Source organism: Agaricus bisporus (genome assembly GCF_000300575.1).
Source record: "Agaricus bisporus var. bisporus H97 unplaced genomic scaffold AGABI2scaffold_16, whole genome shotgun sequence".
In the NCBI taxonomy this organism is placed as follows: domain Eukaryota; kingdom Fungi; phylum Basidiomycota; class Agaricomycetes; order Agaricales; family Agaricaceae; genus Agaricus; species Agaricus bisporus.
In genome coordinates, this window is record NW_006267351.1 from 551,141 (window position 1) to 565,405 (window position 14,265).

Sequence of the window (14,265 nt, forward strand, 5' to 3'; positions counted from 1 at the left end):
GGAGGCGCACATGTACAGGAGGCGGGTATTGGCCGACTCAAGAATGCAAAATGACGACATGACCGGTATGGCGAGAACCGAAAAGCAATGGCTTATCCCTTCCTCCCCAGTATGTACATTGCATCACAAAAATACGACCGCAAGTAAGTCGGAAACTCATCATGAAAGTTATTTTGATTGATTGTCCCCATGTTATCACCCAAGTAGAAGGTTTAGTCTACTACGGCTGCTATCACTGTTACACTGTAGAACAGAATTGTCGCTCCTGGTACTACAGTCGGAGCTGGAGCGCTTGAAGAAAAATTCACCGCGCTTTGTCCAGGGAGCGCGCTACATTATATCAACGCTCTTTTTGAGCCTCAATATTAAGACCGGGGCGCTATTACCAATCGATGCGCATACCTAGGAAATGAAATCTCACCGACAGATTGACATGTGTTATGTGAGTGATAACTCGATAAGGATGATCCACGCGCGACAAACGAGAGGTAGTGGCAAGGTTGAGGACTACTACATCAGCATTTCAGCGCTGAGGGACATGGGTGCATGAGCCATTGGTTGCCTATGGTCGCGGAATGAAGTTGTATATAGATATTCACTTTTTAACTTGCTTCAGAGAAATCGTGTCTCACAGGATATGATTTATTGGTTCAATTGAGTCATCTTTTATCTTGAAGAATTGATAAAAGAGAGCGATATGTATAGAAATCGCTCCATCGTCGCGCCATTTAAGTAGGCGGATGAGCAATTTGATAAAAGGACCGCCAACAATGATTTACTAACCCTAGATATTAATAATTAACAATTAACCAGGTTTGACCTGAGATTCAAAAATATTCTCACGCTCACCATTCTACCATCACAAGCTCGCATGGGACAGTTTCAAAGCAGGGTGAATAGAGTCTCCACTCGGTTAACTCGGTGCGACCTTGTATAAAATGGTGCGTTGGTTGGGGAACTTTTACTCGCTTCTTTAAGCACCCAACTCTTCACATAAATAGACTTAATCCATGAGCCTCTTGATATGTTTGAATAGTGATGCCAATTTATACGATCTCTGAACATGTTAACGGACAGAAATAGGCCGCCATCACGCCAGATTATATTCCTCACCACAAGTCATGCTCGGTTACGCGCCTCAACGGGATTCGAACGCGCATCCGCGGTTATTAGACCAGTATCCCTGACATGCGATATCTCCTCAAACCCGCCGGTATTCCCCCACCATGGTGTTGCGACTCAACTATTGCATCGTCCGTAGCACCTGCGGTATCCAACATTCCGACTTGACGAGGTGCAATGATCAGAGATTAACAGTTGCTAGAGTTCCTTGGGTGTATCGCGTCTCTCAGCAAGGTAAAGTTCCTTAAAATGTATTCTGCTTGAATCTTCTAAGTACACTCAAATCATTCCCAGATATGGTTTGGCTTCGTAAGGCCCCAACAATCTGGGATCAGTATCAAATGCTCACACAAGGCCTTCCGCGCTCCTTCTCATGTGACAGTCAATGTGCCCTTGAGGGTATCTTACGTGGGCCAGAGTCAACGTGAGAGTTTTGAGATCAGTGCTTTGGGTTTGCGCAGCCCAGGCCATTTCCTCAAGACCATGACAAGCGAAGAACTCTCCTCTTTACCGACCGATTTCGGTTGGGTTGGTCTTGGTGCTATGGGATTTCCAATGGCAGAGCAATTACGCAGGAAAATTTCGCGTACCTGTACACTATGGGTGTACGACATTGACCTTGCGGCCACGGAAAAATTTGTGAAACAAGAATTGCAATATGATATTGGGAGAGATCGCCAGGGTGCTCGGGTTAAAATCGCAACTAGTTCCCGTGAGGTAGTTGACAAGAGCGTATGTATCTCAAAATACCCAAACTCACTTTTCTAATACTTAGCGTAGGAATTCATTGTCACCATTGTTCCTGAAGGCAAGTAATACAAATCTTCGGTTATAAAATTCCAGTTGAAGCTGAAGATTCTATTTCCGCTTGAAATCAGGATCTCATGTCAAGTCGGTATACCTGGATGAAAATGTAGGTTTATTGTCTGCCAGCTGTACGGCTGGGAAGCATTTCGTGGACTGGTGCGTAGTCGCGTCTTGCCGTCAAAAGATGGATACTATCGAGTCCCTCCAGTTCTACAATCGACATTACCACCTCCCTCAGTGTGGGAAACGCTGTTCGGTTATCTAGCGAGGTCAATCCACCGACGTTTCATGATGCTCCAGTCTCGGGGGGAACTGCAGGCGCCTCCGCGGCGACGTTGACGTTTATGGTTGGAATTGAGAAAGATTCGCGGCATTTCCCCCTCCTTCGGCACGTCTTCTCTTTTATGGGAAAATCAATTTATGCCATGGGAGGGCCGTCACTTGGACTGGCGGCAAAATTGAGCAACAATTACCTTTCAGGGATGATAGCACTTGCTACCTCCGAAGCCATGAATCTTGGCATGCGACTTGGACTTGACCCTAAAACACTTTCCGACTGCTTTTCTACCAGCTCAGGCAGCAGCTGGGTCAACAATACCGTAAATCCTGTGCCCGGAGTATGCCCCGATGCTATCACTAGCAAAGGATACGAAGGCGGTTTCAAGATAGAACTGATGAAGAAAGATATGACTTTGGCCATCGCTGCAGCTCGCGAAGTCAACGCTTCCCTGGTTCTTGCAGATGCTGGACTCTCGGCGTACACAGCGGCGTCTAATGATCCTCGATGTCATGGAAGAGACTCACGAGTCGTTTATAGGTGGTGCGTTTGTCATTCTATCAATATTTCTACAGTTGATAATTACTAAAAATGTTAGGTTGGGAGGCGTGGAGCCGGATGTGAAGAACTAAGCTGTTCAGTCACAAGTCGCCGCAGTAAGGTCGGACAGTTAACTCCCATGTGGACTTTCGTTGTTCCCGAATTAGTACGATAGCTGCATGAAGCTCATATAAATAACTACTATTCTCATGAATAACCCCCGCGTGTTTAACATGGCCGAATCGCCCTTTGACAACGTCGAGTTTCCTCCATATAATGCTCTGCCCTTCAAGAAGGGCGATCCGGAAGGTAACTATGACTATCATTACTATGATATGCCTGACAACTCATGACATTACATAGGTGCCATATGGGGCTTCTATGAGCATGTTTCAGGCTCGACAACGATTGATGAGCTTGGAGCATTGAATCTCTTAACCCAACGAAGGATACTTAGAGCCTCCCAAACCCAAATTCAAGTGGGAAAGGTCTGCAGCCTCAACTGGGCTATGCATAAACCTTCTCCTAACCCACTTGGACGCCAAGTAATCAAACACAAGGTCGCTAGGTACTCAGACTCTAAATTTATCATCGACGACGAAGTATCCATGAATACTCAGATCGGTACCCAATGGGATGGGTTTCGTCATTTTGGCCATGCGTCTGGTAGGAATCGCTGAATGCCTCGATCTAAGACTAGACTGATTTAGTTCAGGTTTATTCTATAACAGGCTTCCTCGTAGCGAAATTGTAGATGACCGAGGTGATGGCTTGTTTTCAACATTTGATAGACCCCAAAGGAATGGAATACACGGTGAGTGGTTCGACATGACATGACTATAAATGCCTTCTCATATACTGCAAAGGTTTCCAAGGAAAGATCGTGGGGAGGGGCATTCTTCTCGATTACTATTCATATGCCGTTCAAAATGGCCTGCCATATTCACCTGTCGAAAGCCATCTTGTAACGGCTCAAGATCTAGATGCTTGTGTCAAAGCACAGAACCTGAACTTAGAAGCCGGAGATATCTTGTTTATTCGGATGGGATATATCAACTGGTATGAACAGGCGTCCGAGGAGGAACGAACCAAAACCTTGCAAACAATTCCCGGACGCTATGTTGGCATACGGCAAGGTATGGATGAAGTTCGTTGGTTCTGGTAGGCGTGTTGTAGACTACTAGTTTTATGGATGGCCTTTTAATGAGTCTACTTCTAGGGACCATCATTTTGCGGCAGTAGCTGCAGATACTCCGTCATTTGAAGCTCGTCCCACAGTTCAAAATTGGGATCTTCACGAATACCTTTTGAGCCTCTGGGGGGTGCGTATGCTTCTGAGATTCGGCTCTACTAGGCCTAACAGCTACTATACAGACACCTATTGGAGAACTTTTTGACTTAGAGGAATTGGCAAAGATGTGTAAATCGCTTAACAGATATTCGTTTTTCGTGACTTCAAGCCCGCTTCATCTAGTCAACGGAATAGCTAGTCCAGCTAAGTGAGTTCGTTTTCAAGTATAATGATAACGACCGTTTAAATGCTTTTACAGCGCATTAGCCATTTTCTAAAGCACTGGGGCATGTGAGAGTCATTGAGGCATTGAGGCTGTCCCCAGCTTACGACAATGATATTTACGAGTTTTCCTTCTGATGAAACGATCATATATATTATCATTTCCCACCACCTGCCAAGTGAGCGCTCTTGGGCTAGAAGACCCTTACTGAAGGCTGTGTGTAGACTTGCGAAGGCTATGGGGATGAGTTGTAGCTCATAAAGCAAATTCCTATAAAAGCAACTCTTGGTCACTTCCAATATCCTTGCTTGACTCACGAGCGGTATGAGCCTCATTCCATCTCCCTCAGACTCACCGAGGTACGGTTTTGATGATTGTAAAACTTCGGACTACCCGAGTATACTGATCGATGAAGAAGAGGTGCGACTCGTCTTCCTTGCGAATTTGCTTATGCCCAATCCTTTCCAGACCGTGTATCCAGGATATTCACCTGTTGAAGGCAAACTGAAATCTCCCGAACATACACTCCACGTAACCACAGATTCAAGTACGTCAGTAATTACAAACGAGTTTAAATTTCAATTGAAGTAGTCATTCCATAGAATCCTTACACTCACAACGGTCGTTTCTCTCATCGACGGACAGCCTTGAGGTCCTCGAAAACTCGTTCATCTGGCATATATATAATGCAGAAGCGACTAGATCCGACGCTTCCATGGTCGATGGATCTCACCGTGAGATTGATGTTTTGCTCGTCTTTGTGAGTTCTCGCTGCGGGGAACTGGCTAGCAGACTGGATTAACCTCTTTATTTTTTCCAGACCGGACTATTCTCTGCAGTCCTGACTACATGCATCATACAAGTCTACCAGATGATGCTTCCAGATCCCATAGACACGACGAACGATTTAATAAGCGAGTTGATAAGCATACAGACCAAGTTATTACATTCGCTTGTCTCTGTCGCGGATGAAATTCCATTGGGTGAGCCAAAAACCCCGACAAGACCAGAGCCAAGTTTCAGTCAGATACGACTTTTGAATGGCCTTTGGTTTTCCGCTCTCGCTTGCAGTCTGTTGGCTGCGTTAATCTCCATGCTCGCAAAGCAGTGGCTTCATTCTTATACGCGGGGCATCACTGGTTCTCCAAGAGAGCGGACGCGGATACGCCAAAATCGCTTCTTGCATTTCCGTTCCTGGCATGTCTTGACGGTGATCAACTGTCTCCCGCTCCTATTACATGTCGCTTTGTTCTTGTTCTTGAGTGGTGTCATAGTCTTACTGTGGAAGCAAGAGATTGAGACCAGCATAATCACTGTCACCGCTGGTGCTTTGGCCTTCCTATTTTACACGGGCTCGATGTGGATCTCTTTCATCTCTCCTGATTGTCCATATCAACATCCTATCTCCATCCACCTGCACCATTGGCTAAAACCCGGTCGAGATTGGTACAACAGCCACGTCTATAAGCCCGTGGACTGCGGAGATAATTGTGAATCAACCGAAGATTTGAGGTAAGCGCACAAGCTAAAAAAGCTTCCAACCCGAGACTGATAACCTCTAGCATGCAACCAGTGGATATTGTCTCTGATCGAGATTGTGCACCAACTACCAATGACCTCTTAGATGCAACGGCCGTCATATGGTTACTGAAAGAATTAAACAACAACGAACATGTGCATTCCCATGCTCTACAGGCGATTGCAATCTTTCCGAGAGATTTTACGGCCCTGCATCTCCTTCGCCAGGTAGGAGCGATACAGATGATACTCAAGCGGTTCCAATCTTGTTTCCAAATGGATAGCGCATTGGGGACGCAGTGGTATATCAAAGATGCGACAGCAGCTGGAAATTATTGTCGGGCATGGATGAGGTTATCGTATCAAACGAAGCTTAAATGGCCGCTGCAACTTATACAACCACTCCACACACTCTGCGAAATGACCCATCAACCAGCAGTTAGCGTGCCGGCAGCATGCATTCTGGCTCTCACTTGCCCCGAGCAGAATGGCCCCCAAGTTGAACTACTCTCATTGCTTTCACGACATCTCGATAAAGGAAGCAGATTATCTTGGTCGATGCAACAAGAAGTTTTGGACACACTCCTCGAGGCTAGAGCAATCTGGGAACTGCCAGCAGCCGCCCTTGCTGACATCGTATCCCGCGCTGTCCCAATTCTGATTCGGCTCCTTCATGGACTGGGTGCAGCCGGTCCTGTTACAGTGCGCCACGCAATCAACCTGAACTTGTATGTATTGAGCGGAAATTTCTTGGAAAGTAATACGCGCAGAGAAGAGGCCAAGAGGAAAGAAATTTTTTGTCACGCAAGCATCAGTGCGTTTTCGAATATTATCAAGCAGCATGCCGTTCAGGATGATGCACTACTCGACATCGTGGCCGTGGAGCTATCGAAATTTGCGAAATCTCTCATCATCAAACCGCACGTTTTCCCCCCGTCTTTGCAAGAGTCCGTCAAAGATGCTTTCACGTCTCTCTACCTCGAAAACCGTCTTCAATCAAAAGAAGTCTCCGAGGATACATTGGCCGATATCCTGTATCTGCTCCACCCTGTCGTACTTCCTGACACAGAACATCAGGCGATGTTCACACTCAACCTGATCGACACTTTGAAACATCACCGACACCCAGTTATTATCCGCAACGTCCTTCGACTGCTCGAGTCTATCTTAGCTTCTTATTCCCTGTCATCTGCGAATGCTTTCATGGGTGGTGGCGGTCTAAACGTCTTGCTCCAGATATCCAACACGGGAAACACCGACGGACGCAAATTGCAAATGGACAGTCTCAGAGTCCTATGCATTTTGGTTTATATGAGTGCTACGTTATATATCCAAGACGAAGGCGATTTCTCTCCATCATTCTTCGACAATGTTTTTGAAAGCGATTTCTTGAAGACCCTCTGTAGCGTGGTTGCTGCAGGTAAATGGTGGCTAGAGGATGTGGCGCATTTATGGGCGCCAACACTCCTGAAGCTTTGCATGGTTCGTCCTGACGATCCCGGTTGGCTGAACGTAGAAAGAAGGTTCTGGGAATATGCAGATCTGCATCAAACTGAGAACGGATATCCATTGCTGATAGAGAACCTCAATTCGATCGGGGATTTGAGAAAAGGATTAGAAAGATGGGTGAGGGGCGATGAAGAGCCTCTTTGAAGAATTCTGAAGCAGCGTTAGCTGCAAGAGATGGGATAGTATGATACAGGATGTACTTTTATTTGTATTCACACGTCGTTGTTTGAAACTGGGGTTATCGTCCACCAATCTGAAGTATCGATTCGCAGCAACAAGTGATGCAGAGCTTCGAGTCCCCCTGGTAAATTCCGTTGTCCAATGAAAAAGTGATCGGCATACGACTTTGATGTGTTTTTATCAACAATACTCCTCAGCACCTTGATCTGTCAAGTAGAATAAATCAATTGTGGGGACCAAGATATTTGAAAAATCTCACCAAGGCCGCCATCTTGTTCCTAAACCTTTTAAACGAGTCTTCCACCATAGGCGCAGCTTCATACTCCTGCAGGCGACCACGTTGCAGCTCCGCGATGACAACAGCAAACTCCAAAGCAATTTCCGTAGTTTGGCGAAGAAGATCGCCAGCAGCCCTCTGCCCGGACCTCATGAGACATGCACTCAGGATTTCATCGAGAAGATCCGAATGTCTTTTCGCCAGTTCAAAGACATCAGAAAACCTTCGGTGTTCGTGATGCTCTCCTTCATTGTGTCCGGAAGACAATTCCGCGAGGAACGGATCGAAGTTCCCTCCAATGACGGTGTCGAACACATATCCAGAAAGAGCACTGATGAAGCTTTGCGCTAGAAAACGGAAGTGTAGGAATAACTTGCGTGACTGTGTTAACGTAGGAAATATGGGCGTCACGACGGATCTTGCCATCCGATGAAGAGCGTGAAGAGCATGTTCGACTGACAAAGTTTGAGGTTGGTACGAGCACAAGTGGAAAAAATGTGAAGTCTGACCTCTGATTAGCCTAAGGAGGAAAGTAAACATGCGCTGGTACTTGGAGAGCACTTCATGAGGTATGAGGACTTCGAGTGGATGAGGGGGTTTATAATCCATATACAAGAAATCTAAAGCTCTTGAAAAGATAGGTCAGCGTAGTGTCAGAATCACACCCGCAGGGCACATACTCAACATCTACGGAACTATGAGTTGGCTTTTAAATGAAAGAGGTGAAACACGTACAAAGAGGATTCAGCCATCTATCTCGTCCAGAACCAATTGGCAAATCTCGAATTGCAAAACCAAGCCTCCAAGAGGCATCATTCACAACCTGTTTCGGCAAATTATGACCCCTCTGTGTATCCTCAAGCGAATCCACAATAACGGTTCGCAAGAAGAAACTAAGATCAGCTCCCACAGGAGGCCAAATCTCTCTTTCAAGCAGCGCAGATGCAAGACCAACAGCCCAGGGTTGCTTGCTTCCTCCCATTATCGGTTTCCGTTGCCTAATAATCTGAAGCGACATGGCACGATTCTCGTTATCGATTTCATAATCTTCGTTATCAGAGAATAGGGCATTGGATAGTTTGAGTTTGAATGGTGATGAAGTGAGGAGAAGAAAATCTCGAAGGAGGATAAGATGCGATCGGAGGTTGAGCTCCCCTGGATGATCCAGAAAGAGATGTAACAATGTTGACGTGAGTGTAGATGAGTGCTGATGAAGTTTCGATAAAGTGACGGAGCTGAGGTGAGCGAGCGTAGGAGTGATAGGTGGCAACGAATGGGGAAACGAATCGAGAAATTCTTGGATAGTGGTGGCGGAGGATTCCACTGTAAGAGAGGAGGTACCCGGTTCCATATCGAAAACCTTGAAACCTTCCAATTCCGGAGTATAGTCCTGGACAGAGACCTCCAAGGAGGTATTTTCAAAGGTCCGGGTGCTCCTAACTGGATGATTTTTCACTTCGTTGAGGAAGGCGGCCTCAATATCTTCATGTTGCCACAACCACTCCACTCCGTTCTCTCGCCGGGGCTGACTGAGGAGAGCATGATCTGGCTGTGCCTTTCTCAAAAGTATTAATGACTTCTGAGCTGCCGGGAGGATAGCCAAGAGTTCTGGAGGGAAGAAACTAGGATATTTTTCTTCTACACGGTCGAGAACGTCGAAGATGTCTTCTTCGCCATCACCTTCCTCGTCGATAATATATTCGTCAAGAGAAAGGTTATTAATACGTTCCTGCCTTTGCGGAGGTTGAGGTCCGAACCCTACTGATTGAGAGACTTGTCGAAAATATTCTTTCGAGGTACAACTTAACAAATATGCGAAGATGGCTATGATCATGCGAGGAGATTGACGGATGAGATGGATATCAAGATGGGAATATATATGAGATAAAAGGTCGATTGAAGAATAGTTGAAGGATTTGTATTTCCGAGGCACTTTTTCTTCTTCCTAAAGGATGTCGCGTTAACTCGAAAGCCTGGGCAAAACCATGGCATGACGTACCCGACCACAGAATGCGGCTAAAGATACCAAGGTTTCCCAGTACAGTTCATAATGCAACCATATACCGGAAATCGGAACACTCCCGGTTGAGAGCTCAGCCAAGGACGGGGGGCATTTGGCAAGAGATTTACGGAGGCATTCCAGGATATTTGAGAGGGCATGAGTAAATGCATGCGTGGTTGGACCCTGCACTGAGCTACCGAGCATAGGCCTCATTAATTAACTAGAGGCAAGTAGAGGGAAATAGCCGCACCGGTTACGCAAGTCTTTCAATAAAATATCCAAACGCCTTAACAGGTTTCCAATTGTCAAGAAGCGCGAGATGACACTACGAATCATAAGAAATTGGAGAAATAGGTTTGGAAATAAAACTTGCCTATTACTGACCACTTCATCTTTTCCATCTAGGAGCAGGAATCCCCTCTCACCTTGCTGGACCCCGATTTGACAGAATTTTTGCGTCTCATCATCCCAAGAGTGGTACATAGACGAATTTCCAAGGACGGTCATCTTGAGCGACGAAAACAGATCCACTTGCTTGACATAAACTACGCGCGTTGAGGGATCTTCTAGACGTGGATGAATACTATGTCAAGATTCTATTAGAATTGGAGTAGAAACGATAACGAGGAAGCCTTACTAGTATCGTGCCGACGCGTAGATCAGACTATCCCTTTCCGACAGGAAAGGCGTTGAAGAACGCGCTCGATTATGCGGTCGCAAAGCATCCCAGGAAAGCAATTGACCCTAAAGCATCTTTCATTGGTGATACCGCGAAGGAGTAGGGCTTGTGTACCTTATTATTGCTACCATGCACATCTAGCTTGTCCCACAACACGCCCTTTGGCTGGTTTTCGGCCTCCAGCCGTAGCCTCAATAAATCATCTGCGACAATATGTAGCTCTGGAGGCAGAGATGGAATATTCCTTGTAAAGTCCTTTGTTCGTTCGCGCTGCTTTTCTGAGAGTCTGATGTTGTCCAAGATCGGATTCTGTGGCTTGTCTGGCAAGACTGGGACCAGAAACGTTGGAAATATTGGCGGCAATGCGTTGAGCTTGAAATCGTTCCCTTGATCTATCAGCTCTTCATGGTCGAAGTGGGACCACAAAGGGTTCTCGGGAGTTTGGTTTGACATGTTGACGGCGACTATTTGTACCAGTTTATACCTCAGATATCAGATTATCTATGGCTACAATATACAGAAACGAATGAACTATCTGTCCAATGGGTCACCAGAACTATAAAGCACAATTATATAAATATTATATTCCTCCGCACAGGCCCTCCCGCGTTGTCGCACCACAGCGAGCACATCTCACTCGCCGATCGAGAAGGCACAGACCAATACCGAGGGGGAACCAGAAGATGGCAGCAAGTACACCTAATGTGGTCGAGTCAGTTCCAGAAAGAAGAAAGTAGCCGCAAGCAGCGTACCAATAAGTCCATATCTGGTCTCCTTAACATGTTGACCTTGCTGCAAACAGACCATTTCTGGATGATCTGGTGGAAGAAGTGAGGTGACGTGTTCCCCCGTGGTCGGATTCACATAATGGTACACGGTGGGAGAAAACGACGGGTGCTGCTGTGGAATGTACGATGGACCTGCAAACATAACGGGTGCGTGATGCGCTTCTTGACTCATGGCAGTCTGTTCGACTGAAGTCACTTTGGATTTGTTAACATGAGTGTCTGCGAAATCAGCACCAGGATGCTTTAATGATTTTCCAGGCTCATTTGGTTGCTGGACAGCGTCGTATGGAGGAGGGTTGTCGGAGAAGGTATTTTGACTGATCTACAAACAAGCTCAGTAAACGATACGCCAAAATAGGGGAGGATTTACCTGTTGCATGGTGGGCGAGACTGGGAAGCACAGTGGGCCAGGCTGTGTTTATATAGCACGCTTGGCAACTGCGGAGACCATCGCAGCTTAGCACTGCCACCGGAAAATTCAGATCGGAATCCTGTGCATCAATCACGTGCACACAGACGGGTCATTTTTTTGGTCGCCGAGGCACGAATTTTTGTGATCGAGCCTTTCTCTGATATCCCATCCCTCCTCCCACCATGAACAATGCAGGCCCTTCAACCACCAATGGAACAGATAACGCTACTTTTCATGATATGACTTCAAAAGACTAGTTGCGTTTTTTCAGCACGAATCGGAATTCTTCAATTTTTAACATGACTGCCAGCTACGCTGACTCTTACGCCCATTTTGGTCAGTGAACTGCAAAAGACCTCAACAATTTTTTGATATTGATGATGGACTCGCAGGCATCCATGAGGAGATGTTGAAGGATACTGTACGGACAGGCTCGTACCGCGCCGCCATCGTCAACAATGGACATCTTTTCAAAGGCAAAACCGTACTCGATGTTGGATGCGGCACGGGTATACTGAGCATGTTCGCCGCCAAAGCGGGTGCAAAGCACGTCGTCGGCGTGCGTAGGAAGAAAAGAAAACCGTTTTTCGTATCTCACCCATGATCTCCGTAGATCGATATGTCTAATATCATCGATCAAGCCCAGAAGATTATCGAGGCCAATGGATTCAAAGATAGTGAGCGCCATTTTGAAGTATATTTACTCGTCTTCTGATTCGTTGAATCAGCCATTACCCTTGTCAAAGGAAAGCTCGAGGAAGTTGACCTCCCGATCAAGGAATATGACATCATCATATCAGAATGGATGGGTTACTTCCTTCTCTATGAGTCTATGCTTGACACCGTCCTCCTTGCGCGAGATAAATACCTCAAGCAGGGAGGTCTTATCTTCCCCGATACCGCAACCCTTTATCTGGCTGCGATAGAAGACCAGGACTACAAAGAAGAGAAAATTAACTGTAAGTCACCCCCGAACGCGGCCAAACCATCTTCTAAACCCGCGTGTTTCTTCTAGTCTGGGACAACGTCTATGGCTTCGATTATTCATGTATCAAGGATATCGCTTTACGCGAACCTCTCGTTGACACCGTTGAGCTGAAATCAGTTGTTACCGACCCTTGCCTCGTCAAGGTACATCCCATCCAACCGAATTATGCAACTGAAGTCACCTTTCAACTCTTTTTTTCTTGAAGCACATCGATATCCTCACAGCAAAAAAGGAAGATCTTACCTTCCAGGCCCCGTTCTCGTTAGTCGCAACGAGGGATGATTGTACGTACCAACCACTTCCATCGCAACCTTGTGACTAATCTATAACTTCCGGGCATACCTTTTGATAGATGTCCATGCTTTCCTCGCTTGGTTCGATATCTCCTTCGAATGCACACACAAAAAAGTCAAGTTTTCAACTGGTCCCCATGCTCAGTACACCCACTGGAAGTATGTTTCCCGTTCACCCTCTTACCCCTATCAAAAAGATAATGTCTAACATTCCTTCCCCAGACAGACTGTTTTCTACACAACAGATACCCTGACTATAAACCAAGGCGATGCAATCAATGGCACCCTAACCTGCGCGCCCAATGGCCGAAATCCTCGTGATCTAGATATAGTGATGAAATACAAGGTTGGTGAGGACGGCGATGAGGCCATGACCCAGTACAGAATGTGCGTCCTTTTTCTTTTCCCCCCGTCTTCTCAACTTCTACCCTCCTTTCTCGTAATTCGTGTTTATATCGAACCTTATTTTCGTCTGTATATGGATGTTCGCTGACCTGATGTCAGGTCTTGACTCTATCTTATTGTATCTTAATTCACTGTATCATGCTTTTGCTCTCCGAAATCGCTCTAATTGTTATGGCTTTCTAAATTGATCAATTCAATAGGTACTGATACTACATATACCCGTCGACTCGTCAATGATGATTATCCAAAATTTGAAGTTCAACCTAAGTCTGTTTGGCACCAAAGCTTGCATCGCATGTCGAGCAGAGGATTCATTATAGTGATGAATGCCTTTACTCGGGAATTACTACTAGATGAAAAGCTCGAACTGCTGAGAATAAGATCATGTCCCAGTCTACTAGTTGTTCGCCGTTGTGGGCGGGATGTATCATCTCAACTGTGGCGTTCACGGAAGCAAAGAAGCCTGAATGAAACTATACGGTAAAACGATGAACTCGAGCTAGGTCGAGAAATCGTTCCAGACTTCGTCACCGCCATTCTCTGTTTTGCACGCCCAAAGAAAGGTGAGTCATCCTCGATGTTATATTAAGAGGACCAATCCGCTGTACGATCCACCTCTGTATGCGAAACCCCGTTTCCAAGATACGCGAAACCGGTTCCCACCAACATACGTGAAAACTCAGTCCTCACGTCGAGGTTCGAGGTTCGAGGTTCGGATACAGCTTCGATAACGTTGAAAATGCTTCCCGGTCGAAGTGCAGTAACCTTGCCCGACGCACTATGAACTATCTTCCTTTCATATTCATAAATCCCGGGAACATCAGGTCATTTCCAAGATTCAAAAACCCAGACGCTTTAATTAAGAAATGGTACTGGATGAAAGTTTCACTTTCAGGGTCAACGACCATTGACTAGAAATTTCTCGCCATCCCATTCAGCACGAGATTTCCCTTG

At 46.1% G+C, this 14,265-nt stretch overlaps 5 protein-coding genes across 5 annotated transcripts; 3 read left to right on the forward strand and 2 right to left on the reverse strand.

Moving 5' to 3' along the window:
* Positions 1 to 1,465: 1,465 nt before the first annotated feature.
* On the forward strand, positions 1,466 to 2,959 carry AGABI2DRAFT_196100 (hypothetical protein). Its single transcript, XM_006457288.1, has 5 exons — positions 1,466 to 1,854; positions 1,903 to 1,930; positions 2,001 to 2,085; positions 2,138 to 2,749; positions 2,805 to 2,959. Exons 1-5 carry the CDS (start codon positions 1,606 to 1,608, stop codon positions 2,836 to 2,838), a joined length of 1,008 nt encoding a protein of 335 aa, XP_006457351.1. The 5' UTR covers positions 1,466 to 1,605; the 3' UTR covers positions 2,839 to 2,959.
* An 825-nt stretch (positions 2,960 to 3,784) lies between these two features.
* AGABI2DRAFT_181598 (hypothetical protein) lies at positions 3,785 to 7,532 on the forward strand. Its single transcript, XM_006457289.1, has 9 exons — positions 3,785 to 3,907; positions 3,966 to 4,068; positions 4,121 to 4,245; positions 4,305 to 4,328; positions 4,610 to 4,619; positions 4,729 to 4,807; positions 4,863 to 5,020; positions 5,081 to 5,772; positions 5,823 to 7,532. The coding sequence occupies exons 1-9, from the start codon at positions 3,789 to 3,791 to the stop codon at positions 7,429 to 7,431; spliced, it is 2,919 nt and encodes a 972-aa protein (XP_006457352.1). The 5' UTR covers positions 3,785 to 3,788; the 3' UTR covers positions 7,432 to 7,532.
* AGABI2DRAFT_79403 (hypothetical protein) lies at positions 7,500 to 10,878 on the reverse strand (the record flags this gene model as incomplete). Its single annotated transcript, XM_006457290.1, has 8 exons — positions 7,500 to 7,673; positions 7,727 to 8,199; positions 8,254 to 8,372; positions 8,476 to 9,689; positions 9,744 to 9,939; positions 9,997 to 10,329; positions 10,384 to 10,490; positions 10,540 to 10,878. The coding sequence occupies 8 exons, from the start codon at positions 10,876 to 10,878 to the stop codon at positions 7,500 to 7,502; spliced, it is 2,955 nt and encodes a 984-aa protein (XP_006457353.1).
* A 127-nt stretch (positions 10,879 to 11,005) lies between these two features.
* AGABI2DRAFT_79526 (hypothetical protein) lies at positions 11,006 to 11,385 on the reverse strand (the record flags this gene model as incomplete). The annotated part of the gene is made up of 2 exons (XM_006457291.1): positions 11,006 to 11,124; positions 11,178 to 11,385. 2 exons carry the CDS (start codon positions 11,383 to 11,385, stop codon positions 11,006 to 11,008), a joined length of 327 nt encoding a protein of 108 aa, XP_006457354.1.
* A 394-nt stretch (positions 11,386 to 11,779) lies between these two features.
* Positions 11,780 to 14,006, forward strand: AGABI2DRAFT_196101 (protein arginine N-methyltransferase). The gene is made up of 10 exons (XM_006457292.1): positions 11,780 to 11,881; positions 11,936 to 11,961; positions 12,018 to 12,184; positions 12,239 to 12,302; positions 12,354 to 12,584; positions 12,641 to 12,756; positions 12,819 to 12,897; positions 12,966 to 13,065; positions 13,129 to 13,293; positions 13,512 to 14,006. Exons 1-10 carry the CDS (start codon positions 11,808 to 11,810, stop codon positions 13,516 to 13,518), a joined length of 1,029 nt encoding a protein of 342 aa, XP_006457355.1. The 5' UTR covers positions 11,780 to 11,807; the 3' UTR covers positions 13,519 to 14,006.
* Positions 14,007 to 14,265: the final 259 nt, after the last annotated feature.